Raw genomic sequence first — 25,204 nt, forward strand, 5'->3', positions numbered from 1 at the left:
TTTTCTTTGTGTTGAAGATTTAGATCAAGTTTGATTAGAAATCAAAACAAAATCACGTTGCGTCAAAAAATTGAACGTTTATTTTTCAGTTTATTGTCTTATGGTTTCTGCTAGTGAAAAAAATAGTATATTAACCACGGTTGCAAAGCCACTTCTAGACCTCGCACTTAGAGCCCTCGACGCTGCGCGTCTCGGGTTCTAATTTGCGCTCGGTCTAGAATGCTTGGCTCTGCAACCTTGGCTAATAATATACTATTGTTACAGACGTGTGTTACTAGTAAAAAAAATGTTCGAATGGGAGTAAATTTAATGATGACAAGAAAACATGCTCTAGCGGCAAAAATTAAAAATTGAAGAAAAATATATATAATATTATAAGTTTTGACCTTTTTAGACTGTCATTATATAATCAATTACATAATGTTTAGTCTTCTACCTCTTTTAATTAGACCCACCGGGATCATGCCCTTTCTCTCAGTAGGGGACAAAACATCGTTTTGGAACTCCATCGGACCGTGCCTATGATTCAATAATGTCAAAATAATTAATCACGAATCGTAAAATACCTTAGGTAACTTTTGCTTACTAATGCAGTGGAAACAACGTCAACATAAATCGGATTTTTTATCTAAACCCACAACACACCAAATCCATAACATAAATTAGTCACCAACAGTAATTACAGAAACTCAAAGTGACGTACCGTAACACATTTTGCGTGCCGACCATTCCACCTTAGTGACACCACACGCAATAGAAAACTTGCGTACCAACCTATAATTACATAATTTACATAAATAAAATCTGCACGCATCTTGTGCATTTTCCATGTATTTAAAACCGAGCATGTTCTTCAACAAAAACTTTTCCACCAATCTGATCGCCATTTCTCCCTTTTACACCCCTATCAGATTTAATTTTCGAACTTACAAAAAACGCCACATAACCCCGACCTACAGATCAGACATAGTAAATCACGAATTTCACTTAAAAGAAACGAAACTATAGTATAAAAGTCAACTTTTATTTATATTCTTCTTCTTCTTCTTACTTCTTTCACAAAAAACGTCGTCGTAAAATCAGACCATAAATCAAAACGTTTAAGCATTTGGAAATCATCTCCTCAAACAAATAGACAGCTAAAGCCAGGTAGAAGTTACCTTTATAAATGCCTGCTTTATATCCGAAATTCTGGCCATGAATATTTCATCTGTGGAGGTAACGCAATGGGAAAAGTCACTAGCGCACCATGCAAACAAAGCAAGGGCGGCTCGTCGCCGCCGGAGCTTTCTATTCACGGCTAGGATTTACGTGGCTTTTACAATAAGGAACGGTAAAGCTGGCTTTCGCCTAATATCCACTACAAATATCAAGGAAGGAGAAGTTTGAAATGATACTGAGTTGGTCTCATGTTATATCGGCACGTCATTTTTATGTTAGCATTTCCGAACAAGTACAGTGTGAAATTATTATGAAAAAAAAAATGCTATATGAGTGGCTAGTAATAATAGTACAATATAACATTATAATTTCGAAATGAAAGTTTATCAGGTTTTTTTATCAGAATCTCATACATTTTTTTTTTAATTATATGTATATTATTGTTTCCTAAATTATTAAATATCGTTTAAATAACAAAACACTATCCAAAATTTGTCGAACCACCACCTTAAATAAATTTGTGACAGTATTTGAAAAGGTTAATAAACAAACTTCACTTAAAATGTGCTATTGTACATATTTTTAGTTCTTATATTTACCGTAACATTTTTTTTAACGTACATAGTACGAAAAGTGTGTATTAATATTGATTCATGCATTAAAGAACATTAACCCAAATTTATTTATTCATCAATTACAAAACATTGACAAAGACGTCAAAAAAAAAGTTAAATTGATTATTATAGAGATTCCTTATTGAGTACGTGTTTATATACAAACAGAATTTTATTTTTATACAGGATGTCCCAAAAATAATGTAATGGACTTTTTTCATGAGTGTTATGCACACATCATAATTAATACATTTGTGTCAAAAAAAAATGTATGACATTAGCTCAAAATGTGGGTGTCGCAAAAATTTACTAGACTAAATAAAATTAATGATTTTAGAAAAATTTGTCACTTCTCTTGGTCGTTACGGACGTCGAAAAAATGTGACATCAGTTTAATAAAATACTTAAAAAAAAAGCCATGTAAGCGTCTTCTACTCCAGATTTGGCGGAAAATTTTCTCTGAATATTTGCAAATATTCTGTTTGTTAAAATGATGTTAAACTGTCAAGAGTATTATTATCATGAACAACCTCAAAATTTGTCACACTTTTAATACTTTTTTTGTAAAAAACGTAACACTGAAGCAGTTGAAACACTCTTTTTCAATACTAAACGCCATCCATTTTTTTGTTTATTTATTTATTTGTTTGTTTGTCTGTTTATTTATTTTTTGAAAAGAACTATTTCCTGTAAATTTTGTCCCTGCCTTTTAAAAGTTGACATTTCAATAATCTATGGGGTAATGCCCTTTAAAATTAAGAGATTCTAAAGCTCCCATAAATTTCTGGTGACATCTTCTGTCACAGTCATAAATTCAGGAATAATACCTTTACCTACCTCAAGGTCCCGTTATGGACTTCGACCATTATGTCTGTGATTACAGGAAATATTTGGGCACGTTGGAGTTAATCTTTAAATGGTAATCCAGAAAAATATTGTCATGACAGTGATCACTTAATTCTAATTGCGTATAAGAGAAAAAGAGAAATTGATAATTGTAGAAATGAAGAAACAGACGTAAAATAAAACTGGGATACGTTTTGAAAATTATATACGTTTTATATACATGTAGTTTACATGCTATCATTTACAAATTAATAATAATAAATATAATTAATATCTAGAGACGTTCGTTAAATGTTTTCTCTTTGCTTGATAGAATAATGGTTTTATGTTACTTCTAATCAAAATTTTAAAAAATGAATGACTTAACGAAAGGAAAAGTATACGACCCATTGTGTACACATACCTACGTGTTTTTAGTTGTAAATCATGGAAAGAAGGAGAATTAAAAAATGTAAATTTCCTTTGTATTATTTTATTTTGTTAAATTTTCAAACTAGCGTATAACTTTCAGTAGTTATTATCTAAAATTATTTGGAAATGGTAAAGCTAACCGAAATTTGTTTGTTATCCCCCCCCCCTATATTAATAATAATTTAGATATCATAATTTTAGTGAATAAATGAGTGGTTTAAAAAATACTTTCTTGCTAACTTAATATACGGGGAGAGTGATTCATTAATTATTAAAAAAAAAGTGAACTGAAAAATAATACAGAGTGTTCTGATTTAAGGCATAACACACAATTTAGTCTTTTTTAAGAAAAATCTCTATACATATATATTTAAATATTCTCATTAGCCTCTTCCTAGGTTTTATTGCTATAGTTTATTTTTAAAACCACATTAGTCCAACTTTTTTGACATATTTTGGCAATGCAAGGGATTTTTTTAAAGTCTGTTTTACAATATTTTAGGGAAGCTAAATACAGGTATGCATTTTGATGTGGAATCAGTTCTATCAAATTTTAATATACAGCGTGAGACATTAAGCACACGGTCCTCTAATTCTTATTAATTATTAGAAATAGAAGAAAAAGTCAAAGCTCACAGTTGAACAGTTCTTTAAGGACTATAATTTAAAATTATTTTTAACCAACATACAACTTTTTTTTACTGAAACACCATATATATTTGTACAAATTTTGATTGGCCTCTTCTTAAACTTTGCTTTTGAAATTTCGATGCAACATTGCCACGTTATTTCAATTTTCTTAAAATGTTTTAAACATGGTAGTGTTCACAAGAAAAATGGCAATAGGGTTATTTTTAAAGTCTGTTTTACAATATTTTGTGGAAGAATAAATAAAGAGACGCGCTTTGTTGTCGTATCAACTAAATGAATAAATTTTGATAAATAGAGTGTTTTTAAAATAAATCTAAAACTTCACAAGTTTCAAATAGCTATATTTCAATTTTTTCCAATGGAACACTCTGTAGTTTATTACTAAAAAACAAAAAATAAAACAAGATGCAGTAACATTGGTTGTACTATTTGAAAAATATAGATATTTGAACATTTTTTTAATTAAAACATTTTTATAAACACTCTATATACGAAAATTTAATCTCATTTATATCACAACGAAACGCGTACCTTTCTTCATCTTCCCACAAAATATTGTAAGACAGATTTTAAAAATAAACCTATTGCGATTTTTTCTGTGAACCCTTCCACGTTATTCCAATTTCATGAAAACCTAAGAAGACGTCAAACAAAATAGGTAAAGATATATAGGGTGTTTCTCTTAAAAAACTAAGTTTTGTGTTACGTTTTAAAACAGAACACTGTACAGGTACTTAGAAATAATTTTAGAGTATAATCCCAAAAAACCATACATGTTTGATCCTTGACTTTTTGTATTTATGATAATAATTGTTGAGATAAATAAAATTTAGATATTATTTTATCAAATTACTTATTACTAGGAATAAAAAAAAAATCAAGTACTCAAGTTTGAGGATATACACTAAATTTATTTTCAACTATATATAGAATGTGTAAAGGATTCACAAAAAGCACAACAGGGTTAATTTTAAAATATGTTTCACACTATTTTATGCATAGATAAATAAGGGTATATGGTTTATTTTGGTATAAAAATAAATCGGATCTTATTATTACAATTTTCAGATAACGATGTTTTATACTTAAAGTTGATATTTTTTGAGATTTTCTACTTTTTTCAGAGATATATATATAAATTGAAAAAAACAGAATAAAAAATAGAGTAACAGGGTGAAAAAAACTAAACATCGATATTTGAAAATTGTAACATTTTAGAATTTTTATAAACACTCTGTATATTACGTTATATTTAAGTGATACCACAGCAAAGCGCGTATTTCTGTTTAACTCTCCATAAAATATTGTAACACAGATTTTAAAAATAACATAAATGACATTTTTTATGTGAACATTTGCATTGTAAAAAAATTCAAGGAAATTGAAATAACGTGGCAAGGTTCCATTGAAATTTCAAAATGAACATATGTAAACATATATAGCATGTTTCATTTTAAAAACTAAATTCGGTGCTATGTTTAGACAACAAAACACTCTGTATAGTTCAAAATAATTTTAATGTTTGTAACCCAAAGATCCGTACAACTTTAAATTTTTCTATCTCTAATAACGACTAGTTCATGACATATTGAAGACCACGTGCTTACTGACTCTGTATATTTGCAGTTTATAAATAAGGTAGCCCTTTAGCTTTATTTTTAATTTAGCTGCCAAACTAAAGGTCTTATCTTCCATAAAAAGAAAATTGTTGACAATAATATCTAATTTATACGCCATTTTTTCTATTTACATAATTCAATTTAGATCCAAGAAAATTTTAGACCTTTTTTCTGTATTATTTTAAAAGCAAATTAACAATTACCTAAATTATAGTTATCTATTACCAAAAGTAAAACAATGAAAGTACTTTTGTTGTAGATACATAATTTAAAAAAGACGTTACATATCATTTTTTTATTTTTAAATAATTGTAGCCCCCATTTTGAGTCCATTTTAAAAGTAAATATATATGTTTAGTTTAACTAATAGTGACTTTTGTATATCGTTGAATAAAAGTTCATAACTTTTCTTAATTAGTTTTGTTCATTAGAACCCAATATTTTTCATATGGGGTGACGCTATATAGTACAGAAAAAAGTTTGAGCCCTCGTCGTGTGTGTGTAAATTTTCATCCCTACGTTTTTTAGTGGCGCGAAACAACATACTCATGCAAAGCTACATTTTAATTTAAAAATAATCTTGACATTTCCCTTCACTTTTTGTATCTTCACACCGTCCAAACAAAGCCATATTTCCCGTGATGCGCTTCTCCCAACAATCGCTTTCCGACAGCTCGACAGCCCTTCCAGAAACCGCACAATCAACCCCCAGCTATTCCATCCCCTGCGCCGCCCATGCTAACGAGCCTCAATGTAACCTGTCAGGAGTTGACCCCCCGCGGACTTGACAAGAAACGAAAAAGGCACCAAGTGGTCCCTCGGTTCCGAAGCGCTCCATTCTAGTTCCACCCTCCGTCTAGTGCAGAGCTGTGCTTCCTCGCCGAGTGCTGCCAGTGCCATGTGCTCCTGCGGAAAAGGATTACGATTACGCGGAATGCCGCTCTCCACGTGGATATTTTTGGTTTTCGCACACGGTAAGAGCTTCATTAAACGCGACACGATTTCCGATTTTCCACGTCCCGGGTTTACGGCTGAATAATGAGCAAAAAGCGTTTCTGCGTGTGTCTTCGTCGATATTCGAAACCGCAGGAAGTCGAGGGTGTTTAGCGGTGATTTATGACGGTCTTTAGCCAGATGGCTTTAATCTCGCCAAATTTCGACTGTTTTCAGGCGTGTCAATCATTGTGTTGGGGATGCGAGCAGATGGGATAAGGACGTAGATAAGGAGGTGGCGCCGAATTTTTTCGTTTTTTTTTTTTTAATAAAAATGTGCTATTACGGGAAATGTAATTTGGGTTGTACCTGTTTAGAGTAGACGTATTTTTGGGGAGTTAATAGTTATTACAAGGAAAGAAAACAAGTTTCTGATGTTATCGGTGTAATCTGAAACTTTGATGCTTGTTGAGACGTTGGGGAAGATTTGTATTTATTTTGTCTGTCGCCTGATTAAAATAAATATTCAACGCCTCTAGTGACAGTTTTAAAGGAACATTAGACATCCAACCGAGAACGGAATTTTTTGTAACTAGTGATGAAACTTTATGCCGTTTTCATCACGATTTTGATAGCGATAGTAGGTTATACATAGTTTTAAATTGCTACTAAAATTTAATTATACACGGTTTGTTGAATCTTTTTGAAATCCAATTTTCTGCAATTTTTTTCTAATTTAATGCTTCATTTATTTTTGACATTCAGGGCTAACTTGATTTTTTTAAATAGTACTAGTAGTCAGATGTTCCGTTTTTAAACAGTACATTTTCTTCTGATTCAAAAATGTAACACATACACTATTTTATTTTTTTGCCAACATGGTAAAATAAATTGTCAAAATAAAAATACTGAAAATCAAAAAATTGTAGCCAGCCTTGACAATGCGTCACCTGTCATAGTCCTGGTGTAAGACAATATATTCCAAAATTATACTAGTGCCCAAACATTGTAAAAATTTAGTATTTTAAAGTATAGCCCAAATTTCAAGAAGATCCAACTAACCGTTCCTGAGATATTCAACTGCTTCCATACTTTTTAGCCACCCTGTATGATATAACGTTTAATAATTATTTATTGAAACAGTGTAATACAGATCCTCGGTTGAAGCTTAGCGGTTGGCAGATGGTGAACAGGGGCGTACAGTATAGAACATTCACTTGTTGGTGTTTTTAGACCGTATGTAGTTGATTTCCAACAATATCAAACCATCCAACAACTATCTTTCAAAATTCAGCGCTGAAATTTATGCAGATCTCAAAATGGCACGCGTTTTCAGTGAAGGATCGACGATCCCTAGAGGGAAGGTTCATCGACCATTGTTGGTCTAAATGACACTAATAGGGGTATAAAATTTTATTAATACACTGTCCCAAATATACACTTAACCCTTGCATAACTTAAAAATAACCTCCTGGAAAAAATAATGCAACCCATTTGTTGTTTTTTTTTTCTTAATTCTGCACGTGTTGAAATATTAATAGTATACTTTCCCACAACACGTTTTCCGAAAAAGAATTTATCTACACTAGTCTGTACTCTATTTCACACACAATGTCATGCTTTAATCGACACTTGTTGAGCAAATATTGTTGGAAGCGGATGTTGCAGCTTCAGTTATGTACATTCACTTAATTCCACGCTAGAATCGGAATCCATAATTTAGTATTTTCTCGAATGTAAATGTGCGTCGACCTCGTCGTTGCAGTTACAGGACATTACAACAACATAATAGACAGATTTAGATTAGTTTTTAGTAACTATTGGTTTGAAGTTTGCTTAAAATTGCACGTAAATGTTTTTGTTTAAAAAGTTCATCAAAAAAATCGATTGAATCGATGATTCAAGCTTCAAAAAAGGTTGTTTTTAAAAAAAGCACAATATATAGGTGTCCCAGTTAAAAAGCGACAGTGTATCCTGAGAACGAATAGAATTATTGAAATTCTGTAAACGTCATTGTTTTTAGTTTGAAGGGGAAAACTTAATTTAGTACACAGCAAATATAACGTACATAAGGCGTTTGGAATTTTGATAGACCATTAAATTGCTATTACAATGATATACAACATTTATTTCATTTTCAGTTGTTAAACCAGATGAAATTTATGGTCTTAAAAGAATGAAAGTTGACTAAAAAAACGTTCTAACACTTTATTTTATAATCAAAATGATTAGAATGTGTTCGGACTGTCCTAAAATGGTGGTAGTCTTTTATATCACTCAAGTTTCGTTTTTTTTATCAATTGAAAATGAAATAAATATCTAAATATCTTGCATCATTGTAATCGCAATTTAATGGTCTATCAAGATCCATTAAAAATGTAGACTGCAATTTTAAAAAATATAGGTTTGTAGAGAAACTAGAAACAATGGAGTTTACAGAATTTCAGACACTCTATCCGAAGTGCGAAACCGAAATAGGCCAAAATCGAAAATTGACAATCAAAATATCGAAAAATCCAAATCTCGATAAATTGAGAAATCATAAAACTTAAAAATTCGAAAAATTTAAAAATTGAGATTGAAAGATCAAAAGAACGAAAAACAGAAAAGTGATGAAGTCGAAAAATCGAAAAACAGAGAAATCGACAAACAAAAAGTTAATAGTTGAAAAATTGGAAAAGCGGAAAAATCAAAAAACGAAAAATTGGAAAACTGGAAAAACTGAGAAACCGAAATAGGCCAAAATAAAAAACTGAAAAACTTATAAATCGAAAACCTGAACAATCAAATCTCGATAAATCGGGAATGAAAAATTAACAAATCGAAAAACTGAAAAACTGAACAGTTAAAACCAGAAAGTCGAAAAATCGAAAGATTAAGAAATATTGAAAAATTAAAATAGCAAAAGATTGAAAAATCTAAAATTTAGAAATCCAAAAATTGAAAAATCGAAAAATCCAGAAGCCAAAAATTGAAAAGCCGAAGAATTGAAATATTGAAGTATCCTAAAACTGAAAAATCGAGAAATCAAAAAAGTGAAGTCGAAAAATAGACTAAACATTAAAAAATCGAAATATTGAAAAATCAAAAAATTAAAGAATTGAAGAACAGGAAAATCGAAACACTCGAAGGTCAAGAAATGGGAAAATCAAAACATCGATTAATTGAAAAATCGAAAAATTGAGAGTTCATAAAAGTCAAATTTGAAAAATTAAAAAATCGAAAATTTGACAAAATGACAATTGAAATATCGAAGAACTGAAATGAAAAATCGAGAAATCAAAAAATCTAAAACTTTAAAAATGAAAAAAATCTAAAATTTAAAATCGAAAAAGTAAAAAACCGACACATCGAAAAACCCAGGAGTCAAAAATCGAAAAGTCGAAGAATCGAAATATTGAAATATCCCAAAAGTGAAATATCGAAAACTGAAAAATGAAAAAAAACTGAAAAATGGAAAACCTGGAAAATTCGAAAACTGAAATATCCAAAAACTGAGAACCTAAAAAGTCGAAAAATTGAGCAAGCGCGAAATCCAAAAAGTGAACTTGAAAAATCGAAACCTTAAAAAAACTAAAAAATGAAAAATCAAAAACCTGAAAAATCGAAAATTTAAATAATTGAAGAACAGGAATATCGAAACCCTCGAAAGACAAGAAATGAGAAAATCAAAACATCGATTAATTGACAGTTTATAAATGTCTAATTTAAAAAATTGAAAAATGGCAAATTTGAAAAAACGACAATTGAAAAACAGAAAATCAAAACATTTGAAAAATTCGAAAACTTGAAAAACTAAAATATCGAAGAACTGAAATGGGAAATCGAGAAATCGGAAAATCTAAAATTTTAAATATTGAAAAATTAAAATATCAAAAAACTGAGAAAAAAACTGAATAATCTAAAATTTAAAAATCGAAAAATTAAAAAAACGACAATTGAAAATTGAAACATTTGAAAAATTGAAATATGGAAGAGATGAAATGAAAAATCGAGAAATCGAAAAATTTAAAATGTTAAATATTGAAGAATTAAAATATCAAAAAATTGAGAAATCTCAAATTTAAAAATCGAAAAAGTAAAAAGTCAAAGTTAAAAAAGTCGAAGAACAGAAATATTGAAAAATCCCAAAACTGAAATATCGAAAAACTGAAAAATGAAAGAAAAACCGACGAATCGAAAAACTGAAAAATCCCAAAACTGAGATTCTAAAGAATCGAAAAATTGAGAATCAAAAAAGTGAAGTCGAAATATCGAAACCTAAAAAAAATCGAAAAATTGAAAAATCAAAAACCTGCAAAATCGTAAGATCGAAAAATTGAATAACAAGTAAACTGAAAAATCCCAAAACTGAAAATGTTCAAAAACTGAGAAATTAAAAAATTGAAAAATTGAGAAACCAAAAAACCTGAAAAATCAATTAATTGAAAAACCGACAAATAAAGAGTTTATAAAAGTCAAAAATTGAAAAATCGAAATATTTAAAAATCGTAAAATTGAAGAGAAAAACTGAAAACCTAGAAACTGTAAAATCCAAAAATTGAATAATAAATAGGAGTAAACTGAAAAGTCCCCAAACTAAAATTTTGAAAAACTGACAATTCGAAAGTTGAAACAGCAAGAAATTATGGTCGAAACCAGTTAGGATGTGTTTCAGATCACGGATCATGGCTTATAAATCAAATCGTTTCTGAACGCTTAGAGTCGACATTGGCCTGAGTGCGCTGTCGTCTATAGATCGAACGAGTTTTTAGACGACGAACTGTAATTCGTGTGATCTAAATTAAAGTGAAGGGAACAGTAAGCAGCTTGTAATATTCTGGTAAATCTAGTGTCAATTTGTCGAAAGTAAAACGCGTCGTTAAAAATATTATGACATTTTTTCTAGTTAATTTTATTCCTAGTTAGAAACAAACACTCTTGCCAACATAAGTCGAGGAGTCCTCAACCGTCATTTAATTTAAACTATGACGCTTCTCTATGTTCTCTGGTACAATAATCACAACTTAAATTTCATAAAATAGTGCACTCATACTTATCGCACTGTGAGAGCAATACTCACGTAAGTCAAAATTTGCCGAATTCTTAAATTTATCATTAATGCATAAAAAAGTTAATGTAGTTTTAGTATATGTAAGTATAAACGGTTTTTAATAGTTGCGTAATGCTCAAATTCATCAAAACGTTTGTATTGCATTTCCGAACATTACGTGTGCAGTTAATGCAAGACTGCCGTATCTCAAAACTAAGTGAAATGCACGTAAGCTGTGAAGCTATGAGATTTCAGTCGATGTTGATGAACATGGAAATCGATTTTTCTTTGAATAGGAAAAGTAGGAAAGTTAATTAGAACGAAATAAAAAATTTAAAATTTGTGAAAAATTCCGATGGAATTTTGTAACTTCGTATAGAAAGGAAGTGTATCAGGAAATAATAGTCAATCAATTCCCGAACATCACGACAACGGCTTAAATGAAAATGATTAAACAATATTTATGAAGGTTCTTTAGCAATACGTAAAAAAATACGATGGACTGAATCAATTATGTATAAAAAAACGAATTAAATAAAATTATAACACATTTTATAACAATTTAGCCATAGTACACTGACCGCCAAAAAAAAACCGGACACCCTAAAAAATTTAGCAAAACGAAACTTTAAAAACTTTTAATTTAACTAGTGATCGTTATTTTATTAAAGAACCATTCACTATTGACATATAAGGTATAAATTATCAAAAAAAAGAAGCCAATTAAACGCAGAATTAAATTTAATTTAACAAAATAACAGAAACAGAGCAACACTTTGAAAGACGTCTGTAAGAGTTAACGGAATTATTTTCGCGTGAAAACGTTTATTAATTGCCAAATATATAATCAAATGATGAAAAACACTATTTACAACAACAGCCTCCTTCATTGTTTTTTTTTTTTTTAAGAAAATATGGTACTTGATCTGTTTCTGTTATTTTGTTAAATTAAATTTAATTCTGCGTTTAATTGTCTTCTTTTTTGTGCTAATTTGTACATCATGTATCAATAGTGAATGATTCTTTAATAAAATAACGATCACTAGTTAAATTAAGATTTAAAGTGGTTTTGCGAAATTTTTCAGGTGGCCGGTTTTTTTTGCCGGTCAGTGTAGATGTTGAATGAATTAATACTGTGATCGTTTTGTGTTTTGTTATATTTTTTTCATTACAATGTGTTGCTAGTTTGCTCTTGTCTTAAATTTATTAACACGCAAGCCAAAATATTTGATATGGTGTAGCAGTGCAATAGTCACGTAAGTCAAAATTTCTTGTTTTCTATAACGAGTAGAAGGGTCTACTCTAAAGGAATAAAAACACGATTAATAATAGATTGACAATACGACTATAATGTATTTCGAAACCTTTGGTATTTAAGATACAAATAATATGTACGAACTTGGGAATTTTAAATCATCATTACTCAAAACACGCTGGTTTTGAGTTACGTGAGTATTGCTCTCACGGTGCGTTATGATCATTATTGTAATTGTTGTTGTTTAAACCTTCGTGCTCTTTAGATCGAACCCACAACGTTTCGGTTTTTTTTTTTCAAATCAGGAACGATTCACCCCATTTTCTCGAAAATGTAAAAATATAGTAATGTCGCGCCTGATTATATTTGATAATAAGATAATAATAATTTTCATATTAACCTCCTCACCCAAAATACCTAATATTCGGACCCTTTAGCTCCATTGTAGCTTAATTCAATGAATCAGTCCTCTCCTCTGCTTTAAGGAGACAAAATCAAATTTCATTTTTTTAACACAACATGCGGTCGCTGATGCCTGGTATGTGACCGTGCTAATTGCCGAGTTCTTTGGAAGTATAAATATAAACACTTGAAGTTAAGCATGTTGTTATTACTGAGAGGACAGTTTTTCATCTTGATTATCTGTTTTAATTTTAAAAATAATAAATCAGAAAAACCTCAATTATTTATAAAAAAATTTTATGCAGGTTTTCTTTATATATAAAAGGCGTGTTTACTTACTGTACAATTGTTTGACGTTAAAAATCTTTGAATCTAGGTAGTTGTTACGTACAATACAATAATAATATGGGCTTAAATCTGAACCCACACTGGTAATTTACTGTCAGATTTTGAAAACAAATAACAAAAATAATTCATGCAATGAAATTTTGACAAATTTTTGACTGATCTCAAACTATGTATCCAACAACTGGAGTAATTTTGAATTTAAAATTAATTACGTTACATTCATATGTAGTTCTGTCCCGTATAACACTAGGTACATTCAATTTGAAACTGAATTTAGAGCAACTCAACTTGTATTATGGAATTAAAGCTGTATTTAGAGCAAGAGAGAGGTAATATAAGCGCTATTTGTTTCTGTTTCTTCGAAACAAGTTGAAATTGCCTCAATCCAGTTGTAAATTTAGAACCAGTGCTGCAAACAATATGAAACAAAACAATGCACTAAAGGGTGTTATTTTATTACCAACGAGAAAGTAATGTTGTTTGGTAAAGTTGTGTTTACCTTGAACAAAATCTACGTTTTTAAATAACTACGGGTCTACGGAAAACTTGTGGTTGCGAATTTTTTAAAACCTCTATCTACTAATTACACAGCTATGAAAACTCGCTGCGCTAAAAGAATGCCCACATATTTGGAGACATAAACACACACATCCCTCGGTAAAATCGTTGTTTCTTTGTTTGTTGTCATGACTCAGCTCCCAGTGATTAGTAGTCAAATATCAGTCCGTCAATCATCTTTCCCCGGCGATTCTCGTCCACATGTGACAACGTAAACACCGAAATCCAGTAGTGCTAACACCGTGAAAAAACAAAAACAAACTTTGTGTATTTAAAGTTCCAATTTTAAACACAGTGTAACTTCTTGCCCCACGGTCGTGCAACACAAGCAATTAACTCCAAATAGATAAACTTCCCCTTGTCCTTTCCTAAATAGATAAATCCGAAATGTTTAAACAAACATGGAACTGTTGAAGCTCTCGACGAAATTCTGGTTTCGGTTTTCGATGTCGAATAAATCAATCGACGTGAAAGCACAATGCAACCGAGAGACTCCGAGGAAAATAAATAACGTTTTTAAGTGGCATGAATAATCAAGTCGGGACCTTTTTTTCGTGGCTGCGACTCGGCATTAAAGTCGACGGGAAAAAAACAAGCACCCTCGCTGCATGGTACACGCTGTGTTAATATTAATGGTTTTTGTGGGATATATGGATGGGATTAATATATCTTTTGTGCTTGTTACAGAGGCGTATGCTATGGGGGAGCTGGCCAAGTGCGAGAAAGTGGCGGCGGTGGGGGCCTGGAGGGACCACAACACGCTGGTGGAGACGAGCTTGAGGACTTTGGCGGGGACATGGATTTCCGAAGGGTACGCACAAAACAATTAAATTCGACTCAAGTGTGCGCGTTAAAAAAACTGGATCCCGAGATTATACAGCATGACTTAAAATGTAGCTCGGGATGACACGTAATCACTAAGTAGAACATTAATTAGCAAACCAAATTAACCTCTTACCATTCCAAGTCCGACACGTGTAAGAGTGTGAATGTATAAATTTAAAAAAGTGTGTTTTGGTAGCACTTGATAAGCACCCGAATGACTAAATGAAAAAACATGTTTTTTGATGATAAGTGGTTGAGAAGTGACAGAATGTATTACATACGGGATTGTTTTTGTTTACTGTGGCTCACCTCTTGCTTAATGAATTTTAACCACGTCACCAGTGGCGTACCTGGTTTTTGAAAAGGATTTTTTTTTAATTTCTAAAAATTTTGGTAACACAGTGAGCTCTCGGACTGAAACAGTGAAAATTAATGACGTGGAACAGAAAGAGCTTTCATGGCCAAAGTTAATAACACAAAGACGCCTTCCGGATTAGGAAAGTGTCAAATTTGAGTAGGGTTGCGACGTTTCACCCACTTTCGAAAGAAGCATTTTCAGGAAATTTGCGAATAAGAAAAGAACGACACTTAAGGTAAATCTTTTCTTATCATACAGAAATAAGGGAAATGTCGAAACCCTTTTCAAATTTGGCACGCTCTCGGAAAGCATCTTTCAGTTATTGACATTTTATGGGATTTATACAATGGTACAACTCGGTTGCACTGACTCCTTAATGTTTACAAGTATGCCATAAAACCGGAACTGAATTCATTACTGTAAAGTTTTTCAGAATCTGAACTGTATAAAAAAAGATAAAACAAAAGATTACCTATGTTCAGTTTTTCAAGAGAATGATTTTATTTTAATATTTTAAAACATTTTTAATTTATCGGCTAGCATGTAATTTCACAACGGCCCACCAGACAATAAAATTTATGTGTAGCAGTTATTACACCTTTGGTTTATTTACAAGTTTAACTGGGCAATAAGTCTTCCCCTTTGTGAAACACAAATAAACGTAAACATTTAATTTTTCACAGATTATATTAAGTAAACCCCAGAAAAGTGAGGTGTTATAAAAGCGCCTATCACCAATTAATCGTCGCTTAAAATACGTCAAACCTTCTTTACCCAGATTCGTGGCAACAAAACTTTCAAACCCACGTATCAGATTAAAACTAACAAGTCCAAGATCCCCACAATCCATTATATTCCCATTTCGTCTTGACAGGTCCAACTGCGTTCCAAAAGCCATAAAATTTTCAGGTATGCTTCGATCTGACGCCGTAAATAAACTCGTAGCATTACAAAATTGGCGTAAAATTAATATATTTTTAAAACAGTTCATGCAGGTTTTATAGATTCTTATGTTTGGTCGTATTTCACGCAGATTTATACGTTTATGAAATAGTTGTGGTAGCGTGGATTTATGACCTTTGTGTTAACTCGTCTAGTTTACAATGAAATGAGTATTTAAATAAACGGAGCCGTAATCCTATTATAAAGCATTTAGCACCCCATAAAATTTGGTAGCAATAGTACACCTAGGTAGACGTGAAGTCTGTCTTCTGGAAACTCCTCGAATAAATTAGAATACACACAAATATTTAGACGAGTCGATCAATTAACACCATCGATCGGTAACTGAAAACCCGCTCCGACAGAGCACTGGCATCTCATTACTAAATAAATAAGAGCACAATTGGGTTACGTGGGCCAAAACGACACGAAAACTTTAAATTTTTTAGGGTTTGATGTAGTTCGGTAATTCACCGCTAGTTTTGTTGTAATTTATTAATGACATGTAGTATTTCAATGATTAATTATGCTGTGCTTATGCGACATACGACAATAAACCGCTTGACCTTAAGATGCTTTGTTTTGCAACTCAATGTTTTTTAACAGTTCCAAACAAATAAGACTATCTTTTTTAAATATTTGAGATGAACGAATTGTGTGCAGCATTATTATCTTATAATATAATGTAGGTTAAGGTAACCTTAATTAACAATATGAACATCAAATTTAGTACTGTCCCAACTAAATAAATGTTGACGAATCCGATTTAAAGCTTTGTAGTCACAATGATTATTTTTACTATTGTAGAGAAATATTTGTTGGAGTCTTAAGTTAATTAAAACTTAAATTATTCGACAATTTCGCTGACTGACGTCTTACAAAATTTTTTAAATCCATCTTTAAAAATATTTCAAACATAAAAAAATTCCACATGCCGTTTTAGCGTGGAATGACCTAATTTTAATAAGTTTTTTCTAAGAATTGTCTATTTGTACTATATCCTACCCCGCTAATTCGCCCCATCAACTTAATACCCATCTATTTCCGTCTGTTTACATATCTGGTTGGAAATAGGTTATCTGCTGCATTTAACGAGATATAAAACAGACCATAAATACAGTTTATTTAAAAAAATCCGACCCGGTTCAACCTGTCAAAATAAAACGGAAACCCCAAAAAGTCACCTTGGACACAAAAATGGTAAGACGATTTTAAATCGGCAGGTGGTCGCCAGGCCGTGTTTGTACTACCACCCGTAGCTTTAAAATATTATCCTCTCGTACCTGTCGTACCATTGTAGAATTTTGACAGTTATTTATGACGGACCATTAGCATTTCCCTCGATGTCATCCCTTATCACAACAAAAATCACGCACAAACCACCTTCTAGGAAGCCGAGGCTTCTACAAATAAACATTTCTTGTTGGCAGATGTGAAACACGACCGGGGCCAGAGTATGTTCTTCGTTGGTACACGTTCAACCATGAGGGGGAGTACAACTTGGTGCAGCACCATTACTGGGACGATTCGTGCTCTTCGCCGAAACTGACCGTGGTTTCGTATGGCAGGATTACGCTGAGGAATTCGCTGGTGCAGCCGGAAGCCGCGAATGGGTTGGCGAAGCCCACGAATATTACTGTCATCCCGCAGGATGGGGCCGCTGTTGATGTGTTGAATAAATTGGTGGCTAGGGAGTGCCCCGGTATGTTTTTTCTTTATTATGAAAAATTGGTCTTCGTTTAAAAACAGTGTCAAACAAATGCTGTTGTTGCGGGGACCCAGATTGGATTTGTTCGTATGACTATTATTATAAGAAAATTGATAGTCTTCACAATAAAATATTTGATGATGATTAATGAGTTAACTAGAAAAAAAAGCAGCCCTTTTATTTATATTAACTTAATTATGAATAAAAATAAGAGTGTAAATTTTTGTGTTAAGTCGCACATGTACAATTGATATTTTTTATAAACGCAAGAAATTAGTACTCTTATCATATATCTAAAATTTGCCAACAATCGGTTCAGTAGTTTTAGAAAATATCTCTCTAATAAAAATCGACACCGACGACAGACAGGCAAACATACAGAGCACAGACAGATGGAAACGGGACACCTAGTTTTTCGTGCTTTTGGGTGTCATGAAACGTCGATAAAACCTGGAAGTAGACAATCGCCGGATGCACACATACGCCGGGGAAGTAAAAATTAAATCGTAACAAAAAAAAATAAGTTAGATTGAATTTAGATTTGCCTTTTGAAATTTCCCTTTGACGTTTTTTAAAACTGTAGATATAATATTTTTTTAGAAATGTATATTTTCAATTTTGAATGTAATCCGAAAATATTACAGTGGAATTTTAACAGAATTTTGTGAATGTACAATTCTTTATAGTTTTCGAGATATTAAAAAAAAATTCGGAAAATGTGGTCCGAAACCATTAAACTTTATGTTTTTTGAGGATTTTTAGCCAACTTTTCAAAAAACTCAATGTTTTGAATACGAAAAAAAAGACAATTGGACCATTTTCCGAGTACCATTAGAAAATTAGCTAACGGAATTTTCTTGTAGATTTCTACTTATCTATTAGAAGTAGAAAAGCTTCATTTCTTCGAAAATTCGAACAATTTTTCGAAAATCGTGGTCTTGAGTGATTGTCACGTTAGTTTTCGAATTAGCTCGTCGTGATCTAAATTGCAGAACTTTTTGAGGATTTTTTGTCGATTTTTCAAAACTACCGTATAAAATTTTTAAGGTTTTTCGAACAACATTCGAAAATTACCTCATTTTCTTGTAGATTTCGATATATTGAAGTGATTTTTGTCTACATTTCGTCGAAAATTCTAACAATTTTTCCCGAATCTATAAAATGAAAAATTACAACTTTCGAAATAATTAAAAAATATCATTTTCAAATCGAATTTTTGACCACTAACTAACACTTTATATTGTTAGAATCAGCTTACCGAGATCTATAACCCAGAATTTTTAAAGGAGTTTTAGGCAACTTTAAAAGATCTGAATTTTTTAATACCCATATTAATTTTTGGACCATTTTTCCACCACTCTCCCAAAATTACCAAACGACATTTTCTTGTAAAAGTCTACTTACAGAAGTTATTTTCGGTTTCATTTCTTCTAAAAATCCAACAATTTTTACACAATCGATAAAATGAAAAATGTTAATTTTTGAGATAAAAAATGTTACTATTAAACTCAGTTTTTCCAAAATCTTAGTTTGGTACCATTAACGTGTTATGTTTTTCGAAACTGATCATCGAGATCTGTGTCCCAGAATTTTTTGTGATTTTTTCCTCAACTTTTCAAATAACTTAATTGTTCAATAACCTTGCGTATAAAGTTTTTGACCTTATTTTTAACAGTATTCTAACCAAAAGACAGTTTCTTGTAAATTTCTACTTCATTTCTTCAAAAATTCCAACAATTTTCCAGAATCGATAAAATGAAAAATGACAATTGTCGAAATACATATTAAAAAAAATATATCAAGTAGAATATTTTTAAGATTTTTGGTAAATCTTTCAAAAGTCTTGATTTTTCAATAAATATCTGAATTCTTTTGCGGTTTTTCGAGTATCATTCGAAAATTGCCTCAGTCATTTTCTGTATATTTTGACACGTAGAAGTTATTTTCGGCTTCATTTCTTCGAAAATTCCAACATTTTTTTCAGAATCAACAAAATGAAGAATGACAATTTTTGAAATTTAAAAAAAACGTAAATTCGAATTTTTCATGTTTTTCACATCAGCTTCCAGGATTTTTAATCAACTTTTCAAAAAATCTCAATATTTCAATACACCTCCATATGAATTGACGATTTTTTTTAGTTATCTTTTTGTAAATTTTGACTTGTGGAAGTCATTTTTTGCTTCATTTCTTCGATTTTTTTTTTCAAAATCGATTAAATAAAAAATGACAATTTTTGAAAAATTGAAAAAAACTTTGTCAATCTGAATTTTTTGAAAACTTTGGTCCGGAACCATTAAGACAATTTGTTTTTCGAATCAGCTTGTTGAAAATTCTTTGAAAATTTTTGGTCAATCTTTCAGAAATTTAATTTTTCAATACCCTCCTATATGAATTCTTCTACCGTTTTTCAAAGATCATTCGAAAATTATTATTCCTGAAATCATTTTCTATATTCTGACTTGTAGAAGTTGTTTTCGACTTAATTTCTCCTAAAATTCCAACGTTTTTCCCAGAATCTGCAAAAACCAATAATGATAAATGTTAAGGTTTAGAAAAAATGTTATTGACAAACCGAATTTTTCGAAAATCGTGGTACGAAATCATTAACACGTTATGTTTCTCGCATCAGCTTCCAGAATTTTGTGAGGATTTTTTATCAACTTTTCAAAAATCTCAATTTTCCAATACACCTCCATATGAATTGACAATTTTTGAGCAACTTTCGAAAATTACCAAAAGTTGTTTTCTTGCAAATTTTGACTTGTAGGAGTCATGTTTTGCTTTATTCCTTCGATTTTTTTCAAAATCGATTAAATAAAAAATGACAATTTTAGAAAAATTAAAAAAAAAGGTCATTCCGAATTTTTTGAAAATTTTGGTCCGAAACCATTAACACTTTGTTTATTGCTCGTCGAGAATTTTTTGAAATTTTTTGGTTAATCTTTCAAAAATCTCAATTTTTAAATACCCTCCTATGTGAATTTTTCTACCATTTTGCGAGGATCATTCAAAAATTATTATACCTAAAATCATTTTCTTCTATATTTGGACTTGTAGAAGTTGTTTTCGATCTAATTTCTCCCAAAATTCCAATGTTTTTTCCAGAATCTACAAAAATCAAAAATGATAAATTTCAAGATTTATAAAAAATGTTATTAACAAACCCAATTTTTCGAAAATGCTGGTCCGAAATCAATAATACGTTATGTTTTTCCGATAACTCCTAGAATTCTTTGAGGACTTATAGTCTAGTTTTCAAAAATCATAATACTTCAAACACCTGCATATGATTTTTTCTGCCGTTTTTCGAGCACCATTCAAAAATTACCTGAAGTTATTTTCTTCTATATTTTGGCTTATCGAAGTAATTTACAGTTTCATTCCTTTGAAAATTCCAACCATCCAATTTTTCCCGAATCGAATAAATGAAAAATGATAATTTTTGCGAGAATTAAAAAGTCTAATTTCCAAATCGAATTTTACCAAAAATCTTTGTCCGGTACCATTAACAGGTTATGTTTTTTGAATCAGCTCTCCACAGATTTTTTTAAGGATTTTTAGTCAATTTTTAAAAATTCTTAATTTGAAAAGACAAATTTTGGGATATTTTTAAGAAAATCATATTTTCAAACCGAATTTTTCGAAAATCTTGGCCTGGAATCAGTATCACTGTATGATTCTGAATCAAAATTTTTTGAATGCACAACTGGGCGAGTAAACCCGAAAAGTGGAAATACTTTTAAAAGAATATGTTGACTCATGACAAAATACGTAAGTGAACCCCGCTTGGACCCTTATTAGTATTTCTTGCCTATTTTCAATACTTTTTAGGTGATTGAAGATATGGAAAAAATTAATTTATTGGTTTAGAAATAAAGGCAAATAAAATAAAACAATTAGTAACAAAAAAACACTAAAAAAAAAGTAAAATATATGAAGTCAAATTCTGCAAGCCCAGTGTTGTTACTAGTAAAAAATACAGAATGTGAGAAATAAATACCTTTTGAAAAAGTTACTATTCAGAGTCGTTGCTGAAATTTGATATGTTAATTTTGAGGCTAACAGTTTTCTCTGGACATCAAAACGTTCTTGCATGCTTATTATTAATTAACGTCTAATAAATTGCGAAAATCGATATTTTTTCAACACACTTATCTCCAACAGATCATCTTTAAGTAGCGATAACTTTTTTATTTAATAAAGTGAACTGAATATGTGTTCATCAAGTAGCTCATGTATCCGTTCATAGAATATACTGATGAAATTTCGATACTTCATTATTGTACAAACTGTATATTTTGTTAGCAAGTTTCAATAACACAGCTGTTAAATTTTACGTAACAATTGATGCAATTATCTATTTTTTGTATGCAAGTTTTTTGACAACTTTTCCTTGTTGTGTAATGTCTGGCAGATGCATCTCATGTTTTTATAATTCACTCTCATTCGATTTAGATAGTCAGTGCTTGAATTATTTTTCTATTGACATATATATTTTTTTTAGGTCAGTACTGGAAGTCCTGGAAACGCGGCGAAGAACACCTCGTCTACGACAACCGCCAAGACCGCCGTGGCACTTTCAACCTCTGGTCGCACTCATACCAACCCATCACCAACCACCAACCCATCCACAGACCCCACCTCGGCCAAACCGCAGGCGACATCTCCTGCCTAGGTTCCCTTAAATGGGCCTTCAACGAACTCAAACTCCTCAAAATCCAGTTCAGACCCATCTACGAAACCCACAAGCACCCACGCCACGTCGAAATGGAACTTCTTCTAGGAGACATCCACACGAACAAACGCCGTCGCGAATTCTACTCTCCCACGAGCTTTCAAGTGCCGCTTCTGAGACACACCAAAGGAGAAAACTTCACACTACACAAGCACCAGTTCATGGTGATCAACTCCAACACCCTATCAGCTAACTTCATGACCAACGTGAAAACGCCCCCTCATTTAATCGAAAAGCCCCATCTCCCGCCGTACATTTGGGGAGAGTGGACTTCGTCGCGTTGCGAGAGCAGACCTCTTGACGTCTACCTCATGAGGCATTTTTCGTTCTACGAGGATGATTTACAGTGGGTTGGAGAGCACAAGTTCTTCTCGGATCCGTTCTGTACTTATCCTAAGTTTATAGTGACTGCTGCTGGGCACTTTACCATTGTTGGTGATAGTCATGCCATGAAAGGGGTGTCAGACGTAGATTTTCAGATTGAGAGGGCTTCTTTGACAGCGCTTGATCAACGTGTGATTACTGAAATGCGTTTGCCGGGGTTTTGCGGGATTGGCCAGTGGAAAGTGAACGTTCCCAAGGAGCTGGCGACTACCAAGGGGTGTTTGTACTTAGGGATAAGTATTCCATCTACTAGGTACGACATTCTTAAACTTGAAATGGACTACAAAGGGTCGTGGTTGTTGTTTTTGGGGCAAGCGGACACTAGTAATTTTCCAAATAGTGAAAATGAAAGGCCTACAGCTTTTCAACTACCGTTGATGAAGTGTGGCCAGAAAATTACATTTACGGAAAATTTGAGGGAAAGGTTAGAAGGTAGATTCTATTTTGGGGATGCAAGAAGAATTCAAAGTAGTATCTTCGTTTTGTTGCCGATGGTGCTGTTGCTTTATCTGGGGAGATAATAATGAGACACTTTGTATATAGTGTTTTTTTATACTGTATATTTTTTGTACATTGTATCATATGCTAATTTATTATTTTTTTACATATCTAGATTAGTGTATACGTTATAGTTATTATAATTATGGTATTTTTCGAAAAGGGACAATATTACCAGTGATAATTAAAATGACATTTGGCTCTAAAGCCTGAACGTGTATACGCATTTTAAGATATTTTTGCAAAGTTTATTAAACGGTTATATATTTTAATATAGTTGAAAACATGTATATATATTTTATTGTACGATATTAATAAATTTTATTACGCATACCCACCAATGTTTTATTTCATTTTTCATTTTCATGAAAGTTTAAATCATTTTAAAACATTTTCAAAAAAAAAAATCACTCCATGAAAGGTAAGTATGCAACCAATTTTACACGTTTAAAATAGAAATAGAATTCGATAATTAGAAAACAGGAAATAAAAAACCAGGAAAGAAATAATAAAGTCACATCCCTATTTTTAGTACAATGTAAATATTCTATTCAATCATAATAACTTATAATCAACTAATCTTAAAAAAAGTTATAGTGTGTTTATAACAATTAAAATTAATTACGCCACACTCTGTCAATAATTTCAAACAACAAATAATTTATATTATGCTAAATTATGCGTTAATTCAACTTACGGATTAAATTAAAAATGTATTCACTGATTACATCGTCATGGACCGGAAGTAAACCCCACATTCTATAAATCAAAATAATTCGGGAATAAGTGTTCAGATTCAAGCTGTGAGAAAATAATTCTGATGTATGAAAATAGTACATTAGTACAAGACAGTATAAACATAAAATACTCCTGACAGTCCTGACATTAATTTAACACATGATAATTTCCAAGGTCCTTTCTTTTAAAACGGATCAACGTTTATTAAATGTCATACTGTGTCCGATCTCGAGTGAAAAGCTAATTGTGGATAATGTAATAACTTAAGTAAAACCTTCTAAAACTTTTAGAAATTATTGTCATAAAAAATAAGTTGAACCTGTATAAGAGAATTTCAGTCATGTGTTTATGTGGACATCTACATTGTAATGGAACCATAAGCAGTTAAAAATCTTAATATGAACGGTGAATTTACAAACAATATAGCCAAAATTATACGTGTCGAGGAGATAGTCAAAGTTTACATATTTTGGAGTAGAAAATCATTAATTAATTGCTGTTACACCAATTCCGCTTTATATTAGCAGAATATAATTAACTTCTGTAAAAATTTTCGGCTACAATCAAATTTTTGTTATGTTGAGACATATCTACAAATTTCAGTAATTTTGGTTCGTTTACGATCTTTGAAATTTGAGCTACAAATATTTTGTAATTTATTAGCTTTTAAATGAAACCAAGAACTTTAATTTGAGAGAAATTTCTGTTTGTAATTGTCTATGTACAAAAATACACGTGTGTAAATATTGCAAAAATTGCAACTTGCTTGTAATTCCATAGGTAATTGTGACGTCAAAATCACCTAGCAGTTATTTAATCCGGCGAATTTAACTCGTGTCCGTGTCTGAACAATACGATATAAATCATTCTATTATTTACAATAAAATCAGGCAATTTCGCTGGCACCTTGTGTAATAAAGTATTAATAATTAATACATCAATAGTACCAAGAAAATAGTACTACTGAAAATTTTCTAAAACCAAAAATAGTTATGTCTTTCTAAATAAACAAAACAAAGTTTCCCTTTCGAAAAACTAGTTATCAATGTCCTGGTTTTTTTCCACCATCCAGAAATAACCAGACACCAGTTGGTTTTATTGCAACGTAATATTTATATTGGAATCACCACTTACTCCACGTCACATAAATCATTTTAATCCCCCTCGGCACAATTGTATTTAT

The 25,204-nt window shown here is 31.3% G+C and overlaps 1 protein-coding gene across 1 annotated transcript; it reads left to right on the plus strand.

Moving 5' to 3' along the window:
- The first annotated feature begins 5,943 nt into the window (after nt 1-5,943).
- Nucleotides 5,944-23,496, plus strand: LOC135139370 (protein APCDD1-like). Its single transcript, XM_064069577.1, has 5 exons — nt 5,944-6,055; nt 6,106-6,276; nt 14,518-14,641; nt 17,386-17,657; nt 22,171-23,496. The coding sequence occupies exons 1-5, from the start codon at nt 5,944-5,946 to the stop codon at nt 23,304-23,306; spliced, it is 1,815 nt and encodes a 604-aa protein (XP_063925647.1). The 3' UTR covers nt 23,307-23,496.
- The last annotated feature ends 1,708 nt before the right edge of the window (nt 23,497-25,204 follow it).

This window comes from Zophobas morio, unplaced genomic scaffold (genome assembly GCF_036711695.1).
Source record: "Zophobas morio isolate AGI-343-1 ecotype UQ-CSIRO unplaced genomic scaffold, CSIRO_AGI_Zmor_V1 ptg000031l, whole genome shotgun sequence".
Lineage (NCBI taxonomy): Eukaryota > Metazoa > Arthropoda > Insecta > Coleoptera > Tenebrionidae > Zophobas > Zophobas morio.